The sequence below is a fragment of the Arachis hypogaea genome, chromosome 14, assembly GCF_003086295.3.
Source record: "Arachis hypogaea cultivar Tifrunner chromosome 14, arahy.Tifrunner.gnm2.J5K5, whole genome shotgun sequence".
Taxonomy (NCBI): domain Eukaryota; kingdom Viridiplantae; phylum Streptophyta; class Magnoliopsida; order Fabales; family Fabaceae; genus Arachis; species Arachis hypogaea.
Genome location: NC_092049.1, coordinates 11759014 through 11783605, shown reverse-complemented (window position 1 = coordinate 11783605; position 24592 = coordinate 11759014). Strand labels below are relative to the sequence as shown.

General features: G+C 36.0%; 1 protein-coding gene across 1 annotated transcript; it reads right to left on the bottom strand.

The window, feature by feature from the left end:
- Positions 1–11971: 11971 nt before the first annotated feature.
- Positions 11972–13807, bottom strand: LOC112742240 (uncharacterized). Its single transcript, XM_025791478.1, has one exon. The coding sequence runs from the start codon at positions 13805–13807 to the stop codon at positions 11972–11974; it is 1836 nt and encodes a 611-aa protein (XP_025647263.1).
- Positions 13808–24592: the final 10785 nt, after the last annotated feature.

The following is a 24592-nucleotide window of genomic DNA, read 5'->3' as shown; positions in this document are numbered from 1 at the left end:
TCTAAAGCCTGGCTGATAAATTGATAAATTTTCAAAAAACCCCAAGAGTTGGGGTGAAGCTGGGTAGGAGCGACTCGGCAATGACGTAAAACAGACATCTCAAAGTCTGAAAAAGGAAGAAAAACACCCAAACGGGTGATCATACACTCATACATAAAGAAAAAATGGGAGGCCGCCTCATTAGCCCTCCCAAAGCAAACCCGGTCTTCTGGACCCGGGGCCACTAACTCATACTTCGGCTCGTCCTCCTCAGAAGAACAAATTCTGTGGCGAGTACGAATGTGGGTGATAAACTCAGAATCGACTGAGGGTTCCTCCCCTAAAACTGTGACATCGACCCAGTGAGAGAGAGCATCTACAGAAGCCATTTCTTTTTCTAAAAAAGGGGTGACAAAACCTACAAGGGGAAAAGAAAAATCACCAATACGGTCTCTAAAGGAAGGGGGATGCGAAACCAAAGTCTGCAAATCAAATTTATCTACAAAAGCATATTAAAGAACTAATCTTTATCTGGAAATGAGGGTTGGAAGCAAAAGCCTTCGAAAGCGCAAGAATGCAGCACGAACGAATGCAAGGAAAATTTGAAAGATCGCAGAAACGAAACAATGAAAGAGAGGGAAAGTATTTATAAGAACGTTAGGGGCATAATGGTAAAATAGGGGCAATCATTAATGAAGATGCACCGTTACCAAGGCTATTGAATCCCTATGCACACCCTAACGGACACGACGCTTGATTAGACGTAACTGTCAGAACCAAAAGGTCACGAAAAGTCACGTCGGTTTCAAATCATCACGTCGGTCCCCTTACAAATCGGCTACGATCCCGAGTAGAATACTCGAACCCAAATCTTAAAAAGAAATTGGGCTCGAGTAGGGGCACTGTTCATACCCTGGCCCAATAAATAGGGCCCAGGATCCAAGCAAAGAAGCCCAACCCAAAGGGTTGGCTCTCCCCAGTACCAGCCTTCATCCCAAGAAGTCGGTACTGAACACGACCTGCTCCAAAGAAGTCGGATACGAGGGTTAGCTGGCAGATAACACTCATTCGAATGAGTAACTGCCCCTAGAAACTCTCTAACCACTTCATAGAGCCATATCTTAACCTCCCTAAGATATGGGAACGGTTATCCACCTAAAAAGGTGGCACTACTTCAGCGGTGGTTATTGGTTCACCACTATAAATACATTGACACCATTCAGGTATCTCTAAGGCCTAATACACTCTAACCTGCTCGCACTCTTGCTAACTTAGGCATCGGAGTGTCTTTGCAGGTACCACCCCCCATTCTTTCACACGTACAAGTCGGACGGAGGATCACCGAGTAACAGATCCCATCGAAAGCCACCTCCTTCCTACGTTTGGGCCAACCAACGCTATCTAGCCCATTAATCTCCGGTTACCCACCGTAACAATTTCTATTATAAAAAATAACTAAAATATTCTTTTATATATATATATATATATATATATATATATATATATATATATATATATATATTAAGAACCCTAAATTCTAACCATTTTTTTTCCTGTGTCGTTATAGGGTTAAAATTAGGATTTTTAAAATTAAAAAAATATATATATAATAAAAATATTTTATTTATTTTCTATAATAAGATTATTGTAGTCATTTTTTATAAAAAAGAATATTAATTTAAATCGATTTTAAAATTTGATTTGCTAATTTTTTAACCAAATCAATTTATTTGATCTAATTTTGATAAAAATAATATAATTTAATTAATTATATATATTAAATTTTAATTAAAAATAAATATTTAAAAAAAAAAAAGCCGTTTTAAGTGTCTAAGTCTCCCCTTGCATATTACCTTATCTCTAATCATTGGTCATATCTCAATAATTGAATTTTTGAGCCATAACATGTAATACAACATCTCAGTTATTAGAAAATATGATATCCACTTAAAAGTTGAGGTTCACACCAATTATTGTTCGGTTTTTATTGGTGAGTGATTTCAAGAGTACAGTTCAGTGATAACAACTGAGTGGTTGCAGTTGCACATCTTTTCGCAGGCATGCTGATGCTGAAGTATCCCTAATTCGATGTATTTTTATATTTTATTAGATCTTGTCTTTTTGCTAAAAAAAAAATAATAAAATAAAAATCATTTAAGTAAACATTATTTGTCAATAAAAATAATAAAAAAATATTGATTAATTATTATTTAAAAAGATTATTACTTTTTCGGTGAACAATTTTTTTTTATAAATTTCTTTAACCTTTTGTTCATCATCTACTAATTAATTAAATAATTATTTATTAAAAAATTAATTTTTTAAAAATAAAATCTCAAAATAAAAAATATACAAAAAGATCTTGGCGACAAGTTAATAGATTTTAATTGGCACTAAGTGCTATTTATTTTTCAGGAAAAATCACCTAAAGAAATGAGATGAGTTTTAATATTACGAAAATGTCTTAAAATAAGTACACTAAAAATAAAAAAAAAAGATATTTTTTTATTAAAAAAATATCTTTTTTTATTAAAATAATGACGTCCAAATAAGCACAAATTATAGTAAATCGAATTAAGTAGCTTCGAATTAGGACCACCTATAATAAATCAAAACCAATAGTTTCAATTTAGTAGTAATGTGACGTTGGGGAGTTGCATGGTTAGATAAATCGAATGAGAGTGTTTTGATTTAATAGTTTTGTTAGCTCATGATAAATCAAAGCCAATTGTTTCAATTTAAATAAGGTGTTGTCCAAGGTAAATCGATGCTACTTATTTCGATTTAGTGTTGGCAAGCTATATAAAAGAGTTCGAATTTGTTAGATGCGAATTACATTTACGATTCTCCACTCCACTAGAAATACAAATTCTCTAAAAAAATCTTAAAAACTCCGGATATGGAGGACGACCCAGATTGTATATATCGTTTGGACGGAGTTGTCCATATTGCTGTATCTTGTGTATGATGTATCTCTTGTCCCAAATCCAGATTCTGCATCCGGAGATTTCTATTGTGTCATGGCCTCCAAGTCTAAAATTGAAATGTGCGGAGAGTATTGTTGACTTCTCAAACTTGATGCTCCACCATGCATCCCGGATTGAAATATTCCTCCATAGATCGTCATCGCTATCATCATCAATCATGACGGATTCCACATCATTGTCATCCCACAATATATCTTTGACGGCATCTGGCTGTCCACTCTTCCCTGAAGCCGGGATCATGACAGGAGTACCACCATCACAATAGCAAGTTGACGGAAGGATCAATTGTCACCTATTTCTCCATCATCAACGTAGTTTAGATTAGCTGCGAACGATGGAGATGCCACTAACCCAGGCTCAGGTGCAATGACATGCACAAATGACAAGGAACCAACAGGTATTGAACTTGAGGCTCCTGACATTGTTATAAATTGAGGATTCTGATTTGATCCTCCTAAACTACAAACCACATCTCCAAATTTGGCCAATAGCTCATAGGTCATCACCTCAGAAAAATGATGACGACAGTAAAACAAAACTTGCAAATCTTCGTCACCGTTTATTACAAAGGGGTCATACTTCACACCATCTCGAATAATATAAATCAAAATTCTATAAAATAACTTCTCCACTTGTTTCATGCCTTGCCATCCTAGATTTTGGATTATAGTTCTCTAAAACTCAACAAAACTTGTCGAAGGATTGATAAGGACACTCAACAAATCTTTATCAGTGAATTTTATTCTCTCTTGCGTTTTTTTCTTAATCGATTTTAGTATGGTTATCTTCAATGGTAAATCAAATCCTTTATACTCGATTTATATGGTTTCACCAATTTCCAGTAAATCGAAACAATCTCATTCGATTTATCTAGCTATGCAACTCCCCAACGTGACATCACTATTAAATCGAAGTTATTGATTTAAATTTACATGGATGGCCCTACTTCGAAGCCCTTAATTCAGTTTACTATGGTTTATGGTAAATCGAATTCACTCAATTCGATTTATATGGAAAGACTTAAAATTAAGTTTAATAAAATAAGGACTCTCACAAATAACTTTTCATTTTAGGACATTCACGTAATATTAAAACTCATTCTATTTCTTTAGGTGATTTGCCCACATGTAATACTATTTTCCATTTTCTATTGGCACTTCAATATGTTAGGAAATTCTAATTTATTTATGAACAATATATATATATATATATATATATATATATATATATATATATATATATATATATATATATATATAATCACAAATTAAGTTATTTTATAAATAGTCACAAAAAAAAGTTATTTTATAAATGACTTATATAATAGTGATGTTATTTATTATTATAAATGCTAATAAAATAAGTCATTATTACTTTTGATTTGAAATTAAATGAAAATAAAACTAGAGATACTATTATATTTAGGTTTTAGGGTTTAATGGGTGTCACACTCAAATATAAATAGTGACTTCAGAATTTTGGTCTCGAATATTCCAAAGCGGCCTCCGTAGTTTTTTTGCATTAAAGAGTTATGATTCAACCCTATTAGAGATACAGAAGACTTGGTTGAGAAAGATAAAAAAATCAAACTTTTTCAATTATGCTCATGAATTAAGATACGCTTCTGTATTCAAGTATTTTTTTTAATAATTTAATATGAATGATTTTAGGATTAAAAAATTTTAAGAATTTCCAACAAACAATATCAGAGATATTTATGATTGAATCATTAAGAAATTATAAATTTATTTATTTATAATTGAATCTTGATTAAGTTTATGAAATTAGACTCAAATTAAATTTATAGAATTTTTTCTTTTCATATATATTTTGTCCAAATTAACCAATGTGAGAATAGCATTTATATTGATTCGTTAATAAAGAATTCAAAATTTTGGTTATTATTATTATATTTGAATTCAATGTTGAGAGTTTGGAAAAAAAACTTTTGGCATTTCCTGTCTTATAGGCTCATGGATCGAGAATCAATTTCTTGATGTACAGGACAATTTGAATTGCTATATTATAATGGAATGGAGTTTGGAAAAAAAACTTTTGGCATTTCCTGTCTTATAGGTTTCTCCTCAGGAATAAAAGTGGTGTTAACTAAGCATTTAGTGTGGATTTATACAGTAAACAGAATTCTCTTTTTGGAGCATATTGAGTTAATTTATGGAGATATAGAAAAGAAATTTAAAGTAAAGGGTGAAGAGATGAGCCTCTATGATCCTCCTCTTTAGAGGAGCTGATCGTCAAGCTAGTGACGTTAAAGAAGCGCTTGTCGGGAGGCAACCCGATAATTTCGTATCCTTAGTTATTCTTCGTAATAGCTTTCTTACTTATTTGATTTTTATTGAGATTTTATTATTTTTCTGATCATGCAGCTATTTTAGAACAGGAACCGGATTCCTCTTACTATTTGTTTTTATTTTCAGTTCTTCTTTACTTGAGGACAAGCAAACCTTTAAGTTTGGTGTTGACGCTTCGTTTAAGGGTTTTCTGTTTATTTTTATTGCACTAAGAGAGGTGAATCATCTTCACAAAGGAGCACAACCTGAAGAATAAAACGACCGCTCGGATAATTAAGGTGGTTGAGTTCCTTTCATTTTTTATTCCTTTCCGCTTTTATTATGTTATGTTCCGGTTTCCTGCTATTTTGATTTGTTTGTTGCATGATCCTTTATTAGTTAGAATCCTAGGTCTAGTTTAGTTTTCTCTTAATTGCTTTAATTCTGAAAAGATGTCTCATGTATTACTCACTGAGCTTGAAATTCAAATAAAAAAATACAGAAGTGATGTATTGCATGAGAAAATGAGTTTATATTGAAGAATAGTCTTATTTACTTAGATGTGGTGGTACTTTCTATGATTCTGAATGCATGACTTGAACAGTGCATGTTTTTTATAGTGAAATTTATGAATGTTAAAATTGTTGACTTTTGAAAGAATGATGAAAAAAGAGAAATGTTATTGATAATCTGAAAAATCATAAAATTGATTCTTGAAGCAAGAAAAAGCAATGAAAAACACGAAGCTTGCGAAAAAAATTTATATAAAATAAAGAAAAAAAAAGAAAAGCAAGCAGAAAAAGCCAATAACCCTTCAAACTAAAAGGCAAAGGGTAAAAAGGATTCAAGGCTTTGAGCATTAATGGATAGGAGGGCCCAAAGGAATAAAATCCTGGCCTAAGCGGCTAAAATCAAGCTGTCCCTAACCATATGCTTGTGGCTGAAGGTGTCAAGTGAAAAGCTTGAGACTGAGCGGTTAAAGTCGTGGTTCAAAGCAAAAAGAGTGTGCTTAAAAGCTCTGGGCACCTCTAACTGGGGACTCTAGCAAAGCTGAGTCACAATCTGAAAAGGTTCACCCAGCTATGTGTCTGTGGCATTTATGTATCCAGTGGTAATACTGGAAAACAAAATGCTTAGGGTCACAGGCAAGGCTCATAAAGTAGCTGTGTTCAAGAATCAACATACTGAACTAGGAGAATCAATAACACTATCTGAATTATGAGTTCCTATAGATGTCAATCATTATGAACTTCAAAGGATAAAGTGAGATGCCAAAACTATTCAGGATTACAGTTGTAAACCCCACTATAAGAAGAGACATGAGCTTAAGTGAACTCTCATTCTCATGCAAATTCACATCCTAAACTTATATTAGTTTTGGTTGCTTGAGGACAAGCAACAATTCAAGTTTGGTGTTGTGATGCGTGAGCATCTTTCCTATCTTTTCCTAGTGAATTTGTATTTAAATTGTTGAGTTTAATAAAAAATTAATTATCTTTTAGCTAATATGGATGCTACTTTGAATCTTGTGCAATTCTGTTTATTTTAGGTAGCATTCAGCTGGATTTGATGGAATTTCTGCAGAAGAAGAGATGAAGGCGAATGATGTTGTCAACCCTGACCTCTCTGCACTCAAACCTAAATAACTCGAGCTACAGAGGTCCAATGGATGTGATTCCAGTGGCGTTAGAAAGCTAACTTCTAGAGCTTTCCAACGATATATAATAGTCCATACTTCTTCTCCGAACTCGCTGCCAAGGCTGCGCCGAACTTGAGATTTCTCAAGTTAGGCGCAAGACACAACAACAATACGCGAGATTGGTCCTGCCCACTTCAAGTTAGGCACACTAAAGCACAAGTTAGACGCAGCTTCACTCAACTAAACTCTAATTCATGCTGTCAAACCCAAGTTAGGTGTGGATCCTAGTGAAGCCAAGTGGTCCCCATCCATTAATTGAAGATTTGCTAATTGCTATAATTAATTCTAATTTAAATTCAAATTTTAAAAATAGGAAAAGATATTATTTTAGTTTAAAAGATAGATTTTTAATTAATTAGGATTAGATATAAATAGAGGGATACCACTTCAACATTATTGGATCCCAGACTACCAAAATACATTTTATTAGAATCCTTATTTTCTACCTGAACCATGAGCAACTAATTCTCCATTGTTAAGGTTAGGAGCTCTGTCTATTTCTATGGAATAATTTTATTGCTTTTTCTATTTTAATTTATGCATGGATTTATAATTTAAGAATTGTTTTCACTCTTTATCTTATGAATTTGGGTAGAACGGAAGTATGACCTTCTTTCTATTTGAGTTCTTGTAAAACTTGGAAAAGCTCTTTACTTGAACAACAGCTTGAAAACATATTCTCCTAAATTTTAATTATCTGGATTTCACGGGATACATGACATATAATCTTTTTATTTTTGGGTAATTAGAGTTTTTGGGGCATATAAACTGGAATTTGATCATGTAGCTTCTAACTGGAATTAATTGACCAAGGAATTGGCAGTTAATGAATTTTAGAGGAGACTAGAAAGGTCTAAGGAATTAGGGTCTAGTCACATATAGTTTGCCATAAATTAAATCCTACATAATTAAAATAGTTAGTAAGAAAAGTAAATCCGAAAAAATAGATAACTCTGAAGCCTTAACTGCTTTCTCAATATTTTACTCCCAACTTATTCACCTGCCTGTCTTCAAACATCTAAATTTATTAATTAATGCTCTTTGAATATTCAAACACTATTTTCTATTTGTCTAACTAAGCCTATCAAACACTATTGTTGCTTAATCCATCAATCTTTGTGGGATCGACCCTTACTCATGTAAGGTATTACTTGGTACGACCCGGTGTACTTGCCGGTAAGTTAGTGGGTTACAAATACCGCACCAATGATCGAGGATGATGGTGATGCGGAAGATGAGGCTGATAATGTGTAACAAGTTATTTTGTATTCGCGTTGAATATTTTGCTATTTTATATGTAATAGATAATAATTTGTGGTGCTGTTGAACTATGATTTTGTTGGTTGTGGAACTGAATTGTTTCCGTTTAATGATAGTGCTTTTTGTTTAAGGAAAAAGCTGTGCTTGATTGATCGGAAATTGATCTGAGAATATTTCCCTTTTTGTTTGATGTGACTGTCGAGTATTGGCAGGTTGTAATTAGATGAGTGTTTCTGTCGTCCGAGCTATATGGATAGTAGATAGAATTGTGTTTGATTGACAATATAATTCGCCTAGTTGTTAGTTTAAATAGAGGGAGATAATTTTTATTTCTCATGTATGGTAAATTGGTGGACCTTTGAATACAAAGGTGCAGGTAGGCTAGCCTCGTTAAAACCTCTCCAAGTAAAACCCTTTGGGACAAAATCTTGGTAGTAGGAAAAAGAGTACAAGCCTGTCCCTGACTTTTAACTATAAAATTTCTTTAGGGAAGAAACATTCCAGGTATTGGGCAGGATTTTACCATCTATGGATTCTAGTTTGTATGCTCCATTTTTGAGTACTTCTGCTATTCGGTATGGGTCGTCCCAGTTTGCTGCGAGCTTTCCATGTGATGGTAGTTTCTGAGCAGTTTCTGTCTTACGAAGTATTAAGTCGCCTTTCACAAATGATCTGCTTTTCACCGTTTTGTTATATTGGCGAGGTAGTGCGTGCTGTGCCGCACGTTGTCGTAATGTGGCGATGTCTCATATTTCTTTGATGATATCGAGTTCGGATCTCCGAGCTTCTTCCTGATTGCCGAGCTGGGTTCTGATTGAGCTCTGGAAAATTTCCAGTGGTATCATAGCCTCAGAGCCATATACTAGTCTGAATGATGTTTCTTTTGTTGATGATTGTGGGGTTGTATTGTACCCCCAAAGGACTTCAGGTATTAGCTCGGCCCAGAGGCCTTTGGCGTCATCTAGCTTCTTCTTCAGTGTATGTAAGATGACCTTATTTGCGGCTTCGGCTAGCCCATTCGTTTGAGGGAGTTCGACTGAGGCGAAATGTTGCCGGATTTTAAGATTCTGCAAAAAAGACTGAAATTTCTGATCTGCAAACTGGAGACCATTGTCAGTTATGATATGGTGAGGTATTCCAAAACGGCAAATAATATTTTTCCAAACGAAAGAAATCATTTGTTGGGATGTGATTCTCGCCAAAGGTTGGGCTTCCACCCATTTTGAGAAATAATCGATTCCTACTATGAGAAAATTTACCTGGCCCGGTGCCGTGGGGAATGGACCGAGTATATCTAACCCCATTGGTTGAAAGGCCAATTGATATCAGAGTGATGTAGTTGCTCGACGGGAATGTGTATCAGTGGTGCATGTTTCTGGCAATTGTTGCAGGTCCGGATTTTGTGTTGGCTATCCTGCTTTAAAGTCGGCCAGAAGAAACCAGCGCAGAGGACTTTTGATGTTAGGCTCCGAGCACCGGTGTGTGTTCCGCAGATTCCCTCATGTGCCTCGGCTAATGTTATGTCGGCTTCGTGCTTGTTAAGACATTTTAGCAACGGGCGAGTGTATCCTCGTCTGTACAGAGTTCCGTGGAGTACTGTGAAGGAAGATGCTTGTCTTCAGAACTTTTTTGTATTTTCGACCTCTGCTGGTATATGACCTGTTTGTAAATATTGTATGAAGTCGTCCCTCCAATCCTTTTCCTGTGTAACACTTAACACATTTGTTAGAGTAACACTTGGAGATATTATGGTGAATTGATGTAGTGTAGATAACTCGGATTGTGTGCTGCCGAGCTTAGATAAAATGTCAGCCCTTTGATTTTGTTCTCGTGGTATGTGTTGTATTTCAAATTTAGAGAATTTTGAAGTTAATTTTTTCACTAATAGTAGATATTTAGATAAAAGAGGATCCTTTACCTGAAAAAGGTTGTTTACCTGTTGTACTATCAGTAAAGAGTCATAGTATAACTTTATGGCCGATTTTGGAGATTCAGACAAAGTCGGAGTCCGGCGAGTAGTGCTTCATATTCGGATTGGTTGTTGCTGGCTTTGAAAGCTAAGTGTAAGGAATGTTCCAGTATAAAGCCATCTTCGGCCTCCAGACAGATTCTAGCTCTATAGCCCCCATTATTGGAGGAGCCGTCCACATACAAAGTCCATTGCTTTGTATGGTCCTCTTCTGATGGTATTGTAAGTTTGGCAATAAAATCGGCCAGGAATTGGGACTTAATTGGTCCTCTGGATTGATACCTAATGTTGAACTCTGACAACTCGACTGCCCATTTTATAAGTCTTCCTGCAATTTCTGGTTTGTGTAACACCTGTCTTAATGGATGATCTATTCTGACATAGATAATATGGCTATGGAAATAAGGTCGGAGTCGTCGCGCTGAGAATATCAAAGCTAAAGCGAGCTTCTCAATCCTCGGATAGTTGAGCTCAGCGTGTTGGAGAGTTTTGCTGACAAAATATATTGGATGCTGAACTTTGTTCCTTTCTGTAACAAGAGCCGAGCTTATCGCCCAATCAGTAATTGATAAATATAAAAACAAATCCTCCCCTTGGAGGGGTTTTTGCAGAATCGGCGGTTGTGAGAGAGTTGTTTTTAGTTTGGTAAAAGCTCTCTTACAGTCGTCGTTCCATTGAAATTTGGTTTTCTTTTTTATTGTTTGAAAAAAGGGAATAGATGTTGAAGCTAGGCATGGAACAAATCTCGACAGGGCGGCAAGTCTTCCTGTAAGGCGTTGTACTTCTTTGACTGTCTTCGGGCTAGCCATATCCAGAACTGCTCGGCATTTGTCTGGATTTGCCTCAATTCCCCTGCGTGTTAGTAGAAATCCTAAAAACTTACCCCCTTGAACGGCGAATGCGCATTTCTCGGGATTGAGGCACATGTTGTAGCGGCGTATTTGGCCGAATATTTCTGCTAAATCGTCGATATGGTTTTTCCCGATCTGTGTCTTGGCCACCATGTCATCGACATATACTTCGATGTTTCTGCCAATCTGTTTGGCGAAGACCTTGTCCATAAGACGTTGATAAGTTGCACCTACATTCTTTAATCCAAATGGCATAACTTTATAACAGTAGTTACCGAAATCAGTAATAAATGCCATTTTACTTTGATCGGATGGGTGCATGAGAATTTGATTATACCCCGAATACGCATCCATAAAACTTAAGGTAGCATAACCTGAGGCGTTATCTACTAAAGAGTCTATGGATGGTAAAGGATAGGAATCCTTAGGGCATGCTTTGTTTAAGTCAGTAAAGTCGACGCACATGTGCCACTTACCGTTTTGCTTTCTTACCATTACCACATTTGCTAGCCAGGTAGTAAATCTGATTTCTTTGATAAATTCTGCGTTGATGAGCTTTTGGGTTTCCTCTAAGGACGCTCTTTTCTTCTCTTCACCGAGTTTTCTTTTCTTTTGCTGTACTGGTCTGACTGACGAGTTTATTGCTAGTTTATAGTTGATAATTTGTGGGTCGATGCCGGGCATGTCTGAAGGTGTCCATGCGAATAGGTCGGCTTGATTTTGTAGGAAGGTAGTGATGGCCTTTAGTTCTGATGTGTTGATTGACATGCCTACATAAGTAAATTTGTTAGGATCATTATTAAAATATACTTTCTGTAAGTCGTCGGATGGTTTAGGGCGTTCAAGAAAGTCAGCTCTTGGATCAAGGTCGGCGAGTGCATGGCTGTTGTTGGTAAGGTCGACATTGTTGACCTGTTGCCTGGAACGGTTTTGGAGTTTCATGTTGATTTGTAACACCGCCGTGCCTCTTTATGATCTCCGTGGATTGTTACAACTTGATCGTCCTGCAGAGGAAACTTAACACACAGATGAACTGTAGAAACAATTGCGCCGAACTTGTTTAAAAAAGGTCGGCCAAGTATAAGATTATATGGACTAAAACAATCGACTACTAAATATTGAATGTCATATGTTTTTGAAAGATGATGCTCACCCAGTGTGGTTTGTAACCACACTGATCCCAATATTGGCACTCGTTCACCCGATAACCCGACAAGGTCTCCTCCTGTTGACTGGAGGGTATTGGCGCTGAGCTTCATTTTTTGGAATGTTGTGTAGAATAGAACGTCGGTGCTGCTCTCGGGATCCAGAAGTACTTTCCTTACCAACAGATCGCCCAATTGAAGGGTGATTACCATAGGATTGTCCAAGTTGTGTATGTTTGAATTAAAGTCGGCGTGTGTGAACGTCACTTGGGGGAGTTGTGTTGCGAATTTAGCTTCACGCTGGAAGCCCTCTGCCGAGCATATAGCTCGGTATGATCTCTTTCTGGCCGAGCTTGAGGATCCCCTGCCGGCGTATCCCCCTGAAATACAATTGATTATACCTCGGGGCTTTTCATATTGATTTGGCGTTGTCCTTTCCTTTCCTCGGTGCTGTTGTTCTGATGAATCCTCGTTCCTGGAAGGTGTGGAACGTTTTTGAATGTGACTTCCAATGTACTTGTCAAGATGTCCTTGCCGAGCTAACCGTTCTAAGAGATCCTTTGCTACCACATAGTCATCAGTGGTGTGGCCGTGCTTCTGGTGGAAGGCACAATATTTAGATTTGTCTACGTTCTTAGTGTCTTGGTAGGTGCCGGCCTTTCTTGGTAGCTTGATGAGTTTGGAATTTAGAATCTCTTTGATGATATCCTCCCGCTTAGTGTTAAACTGCGTATAAGAGTCGAAACGAGGTGTTAGTTTAAAACCTTTCTTACTATTTAGAGTTTTATCATCGTCTCTATAGCTTGTTTTGTCAGACTTCCGAGCTTGTCTGAGCTCTTCGATATCAGTTTGGCCTTTGGCTTTCTCCCGGAACTCGGCAAGGATTTTGGGCTTGGCTACTGCAATTGTTTCCTGGAACTTCCCAGGTCGGAGGCCGCTTTTGATTGCATGCAAATGGACTTCGGGATGAAGGTCGGGTATGCTGATGGCGACTTTTGTGAAGCGAGTCATATAGTCCTTCAAACTTTCGTTTTGCCCCTGCTTGATAGTATTCAGATAGTTAGAGTCATGCAGATATATTGCGGATCCAGCGAAGTGTTCTTCAAACAGCTTGGCCAGTTGCTGAAATCGCGAGATAGAACCTGCAGACAAAGCACACAACCAATCAAGTGCAGGACCGTCTAAATAATTTGGAAAACAACGGCATAAAACAGTATCTGATGCACCATTGACGATCATTGTTGATCGGAACTTTTTGAGAAATTTCTTCGGGTCTCCGAGTCCATCATAAGGTGTGAGGGTTAGTGGCAGGGTGAATCTCTTCGGCAATTCGAAGTTCATCACTTCTTCTGTGAAGGGTCCTACAGGTTCGTCGGACTCTTCGTTTTCATCTTCAGGTTGAACTTCGTCGGCTCGGATAGTTTTCGAGACATGAGAGGGCTGGGAATGATGCTCATTATCTTCTGGTTGCTGGCGATGAGTATCATTATGTTCTATCCGAGCATGGTTTAGTTTAGCGATTTGAGCAGCCATTATTTGATTTTCTTCGGCCATTCGTTGATTGGCTTGTTGTAGCTCAGCTACCATCCGCATAAGTTCGGATAGTGAAGGAGGTGGTACGTCAGCCATGGGTGTAAACGAAAGTAATGGGACCAAAAGAAAGAATTGATTTCCTCGGCCCCACGGTGGGCGCCAATTGATCTTGCCTACGAAATAGATCGGCTTCAACTATCTGGTATCAACCGAGCTATATACTCGGAGGCTGGACGTCCAACTCCTGAATCCGAGCTTTTCTTTGTGTTACTGTGTGAAAGCGCGAGCAATGAAAAGGGGGAGGAGTTTACCTGCAAAGGCACTCCAAAGTTTAAGTCAGTATATTATCTTGTTCGAACTTTATGAAAAAGAAATGTTTTACCTCCCTTTATATGATGAATTCTTCGTCAGTTACATTCTCGGCAATAATCGTCGATTTCTGAAATGATTGCTATTGTAACCGACTTTATTATGTCGTTTGGGTGTCAGTTATGATAGGAGCATTGATGTCATAAAATCCGAGTAGTAACATATAATAATGAGTTATAGCTCATATTGATAACGGTTATGAGGCCGAGTTATAACTCGTATTAATGATGACCATATCAGTTATTATTACCTTTGCTTTGGAATTAAATAAGAATAAAATTAAAGATACTATTATATTTAGGTTTTAGGGTTTAATCATTTAATGGGTACCATACTCAAATATAAATAGTGACTTCAGGATTTTGGTCCCTAGTATATTAAAGCGGTCTCCATAGCTCTTTTTCTATTAAAGACTTGTGATTCAGTCCTACTAGAGATACATAAGACTTTGGTTGAAGAAGATCAAAGAACTAAACTCTTTCAATCATGCTCACGAATTAAGATAACTTCCACATTCAAGTATTTATTTTTTAATGATTTAACGTAGATGATATTGAGGTTAAAAAATTCTAAGAATTTTCAACGCAATATTATATACTCACTCAATTGACATTTGACAATAAATTAAATAAAATTTTTGTCAGCTTAGGTTGGTCAAGTGATCAACTCACTCGTTCGCTTAAATAAGTATCGGAAATTTGAATCTCATCTTGTACATGCAGCAATCCATTAAACAATAACAAACTCCTTAAATAAAACTCAAATCTACAATAAATTAATTTTTAACATATCGAATTAGAAGATATCGTAAACAACAACAAAATTTTTTTAAAGCATTCTCTGCACTACTGATGCAATTTTACGTTATTACATACCTTCGTTTCAAGTTTCAACACCTTCATATAAGAAAATTAAACCATTCCTTAATTATAACAATAATAGAATTAAACACACCACTTGAATATCTGAGCAAGAAGAATGAAAATTATATACAGAAAGTCCTGGGATTAATATTTTTTATTAATTTTGATCAATATTTAACCATCATAAATATCAAATTATTTTTAATAAATAAATTATATTAATTTATATATGTAAATTTTATTAAATATAAATATAAATTGAGTTAATAGTCAAAATAATCTCTAAAAAATACTTCGATCTCCATTTTCATTCCCAAAAGAATAAATTAATTGAATTCGTCTCTAAAAGATAACCAACTTAGTCACGTTCGTCCTTCCGCTATTTTCTTTACTAACGGTGCTCACAGAGAATGACGTGGTTACATTTTTTTTGTTTGGTTAAAGTCTGAAACTAAGCAAGCCCAAACCCGAAAAAACGAACCATAATCACTACCAACCCGATTCTCTACTAAAACTCCCTCACTGATTGTCTTCTCCTGTTCCTTCATGGTAGAATACTGTGCGAATCCTCCATGGCAATGGCTCTGCCGCCACTGCTTCGGTTACGGTTGGTTCCGTCGCCGCCGATGACTCTACTTTTGTTGCCTTCACCCATGCCTCTGTTCCTGCTACCGACGCCTCTGCTCGCACTGTTGCTGCTGACGCCTCTGTTACTTCTGCTGACTCCGCTTCTGCCGCCGATGATGCCGGTGTGACCTCCGAAGCTGGCCCCATCTCCGCTTCACTTCTGCTTCGTACTCACACAGTAGCTATGCTTCGAGCTCCTCCATGCGAAGAAGGAAGAACGATGAGACAAGTGTCTTGTGAAATACCCCAGATAGAGATGACACTATTGTCCTGATGGCTGAAGACGACGAATTCGAATTGAAGCTATCCAAGGGGGTGGTGTGAGCCAATTCGAGAAGTCAGATTTATTATTACTGCTTGTCTTGTTCTCTTCTGGTTCTGCCTAACCCCACTTCTTCATCCATATATCCACTTCCCATTGATAAATCTAGAGAAGAGAGGGACAACTTCCCAATTGATGAAACAGAATTCTTGTTGTTGGCATCATTAATTTCACGATCCATTGCTGTGTTTGACCAAGCATCCATGAAAACCTTTGGTTTATCAAATTGGAAAGTTTTCATAAGAATCAGAACAGGGTTAATGAAAGTTTGAGAGGCGCTTGTTGTGTTGTTGATCTAAGCACATTCCAAGTTCCAGAACGAACACACTAACAATGCTTTATGACTACTCTAATGATTGCAGATGATATAGTGATCTTCTTTGTCTTCATGATGGTAAGTCATGGGTTAGAAAAAGAGAGAGTGAGAGTGAGAGTGAAAAAGAATCTAAGACTGTTCTAAAGGTAAAACAACGTCATTTAGTAAATTATATTAATTTATGTGTATAAATTTTAATAAATATAAGTATAAATTATGTATTTTATGTGTAAAATTTATATTTTTGTAAATATAAATACAAATTATTACTAACCAAATATTAGTATAATATAATATTTTTTGTTTTCAACGATATTTTTTAGTTCGGTAGGCTAAGAACTAATCCATCACAGTACTGAGATTTATTTAAGAGTTTACTAGTAATTAATAAATTGAGATTTAAATCCAGACAATTATTAAACGAACTAGTAAATTAATCACTAGACTAATCTAATTTAATTATATAATATAATATTTGTTGATCCTGGAATACTACTAAATTATATATAAAACCATAAATTAATAAGTTTTAAGAATGTGGTAGAATTATTTATAATAATATATTTATTATATTTTAACAATAATAAATAAATAAATAAATAACAAATTATGGCTTCCACCTGCAAATTTTGATAAAAAAAATGCTCGAATTAAATTAGCCCACGTTTCTTGAATACTTTTTTGTGTACCATATTTTCAGCACATTGTCACGGCCTTGGACACACTCCAACGCTACCGTGATGGCACTCGGACTTACTCAACCTCTTGAGCTAAGACCAAGTCAGCCTAACCCTCAATACTTAGCAAGAAAGCTAAGAATACAAGAGAACACAAGAGAAAGGAAGCTTTGGTGGAAGAACACTTTATTGATCAAGTGTGGTTACAAATGATTCACACACCTTACACTAACTCTTACCTCGTATTTATAGCCATCCACCTCCTCAATGGATGGTTAAGATCAAATCTAATCAACGGTCCAGATTAATCATCCAGAACCTTCTTTACAAATATCTACCCTACCACAACTTTCCAAATATTTCTAGATTATTCCATACCACTATTTATACTTCTATATACATCTACACTCTTCTAGAATACTCTATGATCTTCTAGAGTCTTCTAGAACCTTCTAGGATATTCCAGGAACTTCTAGGACATTCTAGAACGTTCCAGAACCATCTAGAGCATTCTCAAATACTCTAGAAAACTCTACAAACACTGTTAAATTTAACCTTCTAAAATTTTCCGTGACATTCTCCCCCACCTAATGCGCAGACGTCCTCGTCGCGTTCTGTTCATGATAGCGCTCTAGGTGTTCTTGGAATTGCCACAGATCTTCGCGAGTTTCCCAGCTAGCTTCAGTTATCGGGAGCCCTTTCCACTTGATCAAGTATTGGATACTTGGTGGTACTCCTCTTCGTCGCACGACGCGATTAGCTAGGATCTCTTCGATTTCTTTGTCAAAAGATCTAATCACCACAGGCGGAGCACGACTCGAGTTACCTCTACTCGGTTCGTCTTGGTCCGCATGATATGGTTTAAGCATACTCACATGGAAGACCGGGTGGATCTTCATAGAGGGAGGGAGTTGTACTTTATAAGCAACCTCCCCAACACGTCCAATGATCTCAAATGGCCCTTCGTATTTGCGGATTAAACCCTTATGAACCTTGCGAAAGGCTTTGAATTGTTGTGGAAGAAGTTTGATCATTACCTTGTCTCCCACTTGATAGCTTGCATGCCTCCTCTTCTTATCTGCCCATTTCTTCATCCTCTTGGCAGCTTTGTCGAGGTAAGAACGAGTGACATCTGCTTGTTCTTCCCATGACTTAATCATATGATAAGCTCCAGGGCTCTTCCCTGAGTAAGAGGAAGAAAGAGAGTGAGGCGTAAGCGGCTGTTGTCCAGTCACAATCTCGAACGGACTCTTCCCTATAGACTCACTCCTTTGCAAATTGTATGAGAACTGAGCAATGTCGAGGAGTTTTGTCCAATCCTTCTGATTAGCGCTCACAAAATGCCTTAAGTAACACTCGAGTAAGGCATTCACTCTCTCAGTCTGCCCATCGGTTTGAGGATGGAAGCTTGTTGAGAAATGAAGCTCCGACCCAAGGAGTTTGAACAACTCTGTCCATAATCGTCCTGTGAAGCGTGGATCTTGATCACTAATGATGCTCTTAGGCAATCCCCAATATTTCACCACATTCTTGAAGAATAGTCGTGCTGCCTCCTCTGCAGTGCAGTCAGTAGGGGCGGGTATAAAGGTAGCATATTTCGAAAATCGATCCACTACCACGAGAATAGATCCAAACCCCTCGGATTTCGGTAAGGCAGAGATGAAATCTAGAGAGACACTTTCCCACGGTCGCTCTGATAGAGGCAGAGGTTCCAACAACCCACTTGGTGTCTTGTTTTCAATCTTATCTTGTTGGCACACAAGACAAGTTTTCACATAGCTCTCCACTTCATCTCTCATTTGAGGCCAATAATAAGAAGATTCAATGAGTGCTAAGGTCCTTCGCTGACCTTGGTGACCAGCCCACTTGGTGTCGTGGTGTAGTTGGTTATCACGTCCAACTTCTTGGCTAATGGATCGTGATGCAACCCTTCCTTGATGGTATGCACAATATCTCCTTCAACCATAGAAATGGCCGCCATCCTGTATGGTTTTAAGATAGGTGATTTCGCTCCTAACTCCAATTCAATGTTGTCATCCATCTTTCTTCTAGGTGGTAACTGCTTTGGCAACTCGAGAGGTATCACATCCTTATTTTCTTCAAGGACTTCCTTGATTTTAGGGGGAGCATCTTCTCCTTTGGCTGTTGACTCCTCTTGTAGTAAAGCCAAAGACACCATCTCCTCCTTCTTGAAACCTTTCTTGAGTTGCATGGTCGAGAGAATCGGAATTCCTCCAGCCTTTGAGATTGTAGGGACCATGCATGGAGACCCTTTCTCCATGACGCATACTATATTGTAGTATGGCATAGGTATTATATTTGCCTTCCTTTGTAAATCGAGCCCGATGACTATTTTAAAATCGTCCATGGGTGCTACTGAGAAATCCACAAGGCCCTTCCAAGAACCAAGAGTCATCTCAACCCCTTTTGCTACTCCCTTAAGGGGTTCACCCTTGGTATTCACGGGTTTGAACCAACCATTCTTTTCGGTGATCTTCAACCCAAGCCTCCTTGCTTCATCAGGCGTGATGAAGTTGTGTGTAGCACCAGTGTCGATCATAGCCATGACGGGTTTTTCATTGATAAAGCCTTTGACATACATCAAGCCTTTCTTTTCTATAGTGCTTGCTTCTTTGCCCTTCACAGCATTCATGTGTTGGATAGATCCAACACACTCAGTTACTTGAGTTTGAGCTTCTCGTTCCTCGGCGATAGATGCCAAAGTCCCTAGCTTGGGACAATCCTTCATTTGGTGTGGTCCCTTGCACACGAAGCATCCTCCTTTGGGCACGAAAGCCTTCTTTTTTTCTTCGTACTCTTTCTTTGAAGAGTATTTTCCTTCTTTCTTGGTTGAGAAACTCTTCCCCTTGTCTCCCCCACCTTTAGCAGAACTAGGCTTGGAGGAAGACTTAGGTTTAGAGTCTCCCCTATGATACTCAGTGAGTGATTCGGCCACCACGATGGCCTCATCAACATCCTTAACATTCCTTCTTTGTAGTTCTTGCTTTGCCCAAGGTTGGAGTCCATCAATGAAGAAGAACAATGCATCCTCTGATGCTAAGTTGGGGATTTGAAGCGTGAGAGTAGTAAACTCCTTTACGTAGTCGCTAATCGTACTCTTGTGCTTCAACTCCCTCAACTTCTTCCTTGCTTCATAAACCACATTCTCAGGGAAGAATTGTCTTTTCAATTCCCTTTTGAAATCTTCCCATGTGGCTATGTTGCAAGTGCCCTTTTCCATATCTACGCACTTTCTCCTCCACCACAAAGTAGCATTATCAGAAAGGTAGAGAGCTGCAGTGCGTACCTTTATTGCTTCTTCGACCACCCCTTGGCCTTCGAAGTACCTCTCCATTTGCCATAGGAAGTTCTCCACCTCGCGAGCGTCCCTTACGCCCTTGAACTCCTTTGGCTTGGGGAGATCAATCTTTGTCGTCTCCCTTATAATGGTTGGTCGAGATTTCGCCTCCTCGAACCAAACTCGAACTTCCTCAAATAGCTTTAAGGAATTCTCAAGCTTCTCTTCAATTTGGAGCATGCTTTCTTTGAAAGCATCTAGTTCTCCTAATACGTGAGCCTCGAGGGTCTCCTTGTCATGTTCTATCCTTTGGAAGCGCTCATCCATAGAGGATAGAACATTTTCCAACATAGAAACTCTTTCTTCTAAGAAGTTAGAGTCCTTACCTCTAGGCTCACTTGAAGAACGGACCTTCTTGCCTCCCCATTGAGAAAGAATAGTATCCCTTCCCCTTTGAGACTCAACATGCTCCATGGTGATACTAGAAGCCATTCCCACAAGCGACTTGTGCTCCCTCTCGAACCTTGCTCGGATACCAAATTGTCACGGCCTTGGACACACTCCAACGCTACCGTGATGGCACTCGGACTTACTCAACCTCTTGAGCTAAGACCAAGTCAGCCTAACCCTCAATACTTAGCAAGAAAGCTAAGAATACAAGAGAACACAAGAGAAAGGAAGCTTTGGTGGAAGAACACTTTATTGATCAAGTGTGGTTACAAATGATTCACACACCTTACACTAACTCTTACCTCGTATTTATAGCCATCCACCTCCTCAATGGATGGTTAAGATCAAATCTAATCAACGGTCCAGATTAATCATCCAGAACCTTCTTTACAAATATCTACCCTACCACAACTTTCCAAATATTTCTAGATTATTCCATACCACTATTTATACTTCTATATACATCTACACTCTTCTAGAATACTCTATGATCTTCTAGAGTCTTCTAGAACCTTCTAGGATATTCCAGGAACTTCTAGGACATTCTAGAACGTTCCAGAACCATCTAGAGCATTCTCAAATACTCTAAAAAACTCTACAAACACTGTTAAATTTAACCTTCTAAAATTTTCCGTGACAACATGCATACCAAATGTTGAAAGTTGCAAGTTAAGTTGCAACGCATCATTAGCTACATGAGTTGGGTGAAATTTGGTTAGTCTTGATTCGAATTTAATTTTATATAATAATTGGATTTATTTTTGAGATTTTTATTCGATCTTAAATTCGATAAAATTATACTACTTTTAAGTCATACTAAAATTAAATTTCGATCGAGATGAATTTCAGGTCTTACTAAATTTTATGTCAAAAAATTATAATGTATTTATTTATAAAAAAAATTTGTTATAGAAAAGTTGATAATTATATTTAAATTGGTCTATAAATTCTAATTTCATGCTTTTTTAATTTATTTCCTAATTCAATAAATGTAATAAAAAAATAAAATAATAAATTTATAATTAATTTAACATAATATTAAAATTAATTTAAAATATATATATCTTTTTTAGTTCTTTTAGAGTGCACATGAGTCAAATGAAGTCGAATTTATCTTAATCCAAATTCAACTCTAAATAATGATTGAGATTATTTTTAAAACTCTTAGACGATCTTAAATTCAATAAAATCACACCAAATTAACCCCAAATATTGAGGTTCGAATAAGATTTTCGAATCAAATTGAATCATGTACACCTCTATGCAACCATAGATGAGTAAAGAAGATCTTTTTAACAACGGATCCATTTTATAAGGTGATGATTCACCTTGGCTGTTATCAATGTTCTTTACACACGACACGACAACAGCATTTAAGAATAGAATAATATTATACATTTAAATTTTATAAATTAAATTTAATTAAATTAAATAATAAAATTTAAAATAATACTAATCATAATTAATTTTTATTATATTAAATTAATTTAATTAAATTTAATTAATAAAAAAATTTAGATATATAACTTTACTTTTAATAATAAACAGTATGATAGTAAGATAAGAAAAAATTTGACAGTATCTAACATATTAGTGTCTAAATTATTTAAAAAATAAGAGAAGTCACGGTGAATCCTATTTTTTATTTATGTATAAAATAATTAAAAAATTAAGTACCATAACAAACAGCTAAGATAAAATGAAAAACGTTTAAGTGTACTATAAAATGAGGTATTTTAATAAATTTAGCCATTAATTTCAAGAGTAAATTATCAAAAATGTCTAATAATTTTATCGCTAAAAAAAATTATTTGAATTTTGTTATCAATAAAAATACCATCAAATAATTTAAAAACGTGACAAAAATATTCACCATTAAATATATATTTCTCAAAAAATATTTTAGAGATTGAATTTTAATGCGATTTTTTACAAATATAATTAAAAAAATAAGATATTATTATTGTTAAAAATTGGTGATTTCTCGTTAAGTATATATTATTTTGTGATTTTTAAAATGTATTGTTGGTTGTTGACCTAAAAAATCACAAAAAAAAATATAGGCTTAGCGAAAACACCAAATTTTAAGAATAAAAATATCTCATTTTTCTAATCATATTCGCAAAAAATTACATCAAAATTTAATCTCTAAAATATTTTTTGAGAATACATATTTAATGTTAGATTTTTTGTCGCATTTTAAATTATTTAAAGGTATTTTTGTCGATAACAAAATTCGAATACATTTTTGTCAATAACAAATTAAAATTATTCAAGTATATTTTGTGTGGTTTATCCTTAATTTCAATCATAAAATTAATTTATAATTGAGGTAGATGGTTAATACTTAAATTAAAATTATTAAATCACATGATTTCATGCTCCACTTGAAATATATCTAATAAGATATATTGCTGAGTATTTTTTAAAAATATTTTAAATTATATATTTTATAAATATTTTTTTTATTATTTTTATGATTTGAATCTAAATTTTTTTAGTTAAATTATAAGTCATTTTTTATTTTAAATTTTTAATTAATTTTATTTTGACAAACCATTGTCTACTTGATCTGTACATCTAACCTTCAATAATAATAGCAATAAGGCAAAATTTGTCGGTGCTTTTAAATTTGATGTCCAATTTACCGAACTTGTTTTTTATAATAATTATTAAATTGTTGTAAAATAAATAAAAGATATATTAAATATAAAATAAAGATGTATAAATAGAAGAGTCTAGCATTAATATAATTAGTTCAATAATGATTTATATATATATATAATAATATTATATGTTGTAATGTGTATATATATAAAGATAGGAAGAAGTATTAAAAGTAAGAAGAGAGAGAATTGCATTTATTTATTGTTACTGTAAAGAGAGAGAAAAGGAAAATATTTGTAATTGTGTGTATCAAATTCTATTGCCTCGTTCATGCTTTTATAGGCAAACAAATTCTTCTTTTCAAACATTATTAATTGTGCTATATGAGAATTCGCTCCTTCCAGCATGGGAAATTAGATTCACCCATAAATGAGTATTCATCCTTATCCTTCCATACTGTAACACTCCCCCTTGGGTGCTCATTTAGGAATATGTCTCATTAAAACCTTACTAAAGAAAAACCCAATGGGAAAAAACTTTAGTGAAGGAAAAAGAGTACAATATCCTTTGTGATGAGGGCTGCCCCATTAAAAACCTTGTCAAGAAAAATCCAATAGGAAAAAACCTGACCAAGAAAAAAAGAGTACAGTCTCCCCCTCTTGCCGACATCATTTAATGTCTCGAAATCGGTGCATCCCAATCTCATGTACCAATCTTTCAAAGGAGGATTTTGGGAGTGACTTTGTGAATAAATCTGCCAAATTATCACTTGAGCGGATCTGTTGAATATCAATTGTCCATTGATTTTGAAGATCATGAGTGAAGAAGAATTTGGGAGAAATATGCTTTGTTCTATCACCTTTGATGTATCCGCTTTTAAGCTGAGCAATGCATGCTGTATTATCTTCAAACAAGACAGTTGGAGCTATCTTATGATCAATCAGTCCACATGATGACAGGATATATTGGATCAAACTCCTCAGCCAAAAACACTCGTGACTTGCTTCATGAATTGCTAGTATTTCGGCATGATTAAAGAATGTTGCAGCAATCGTCTGTTTCGTGGACCTCCATGATATAGCTGTTCCACCATATGTGAACAAGTATCCTGTTTGAGATCTCCCTTTATGTGGATCAGACAAGTATCCGGCATCTGCATAGCCAACTAGTTGTGACTTGGATCCATAGTGATAAAACAATCCCATATCAACCGTTCCATGAAGATATCGAAAAATTTGTTTGATTGCACTCCAATGTCTTCTGGTTGGAGAGGAACTATATCTTGCTAGTAAATTCACCGCGAATGATATGTCAGGTCGCGTATTATTAGCAAGATACATTAGCGCTCCAAT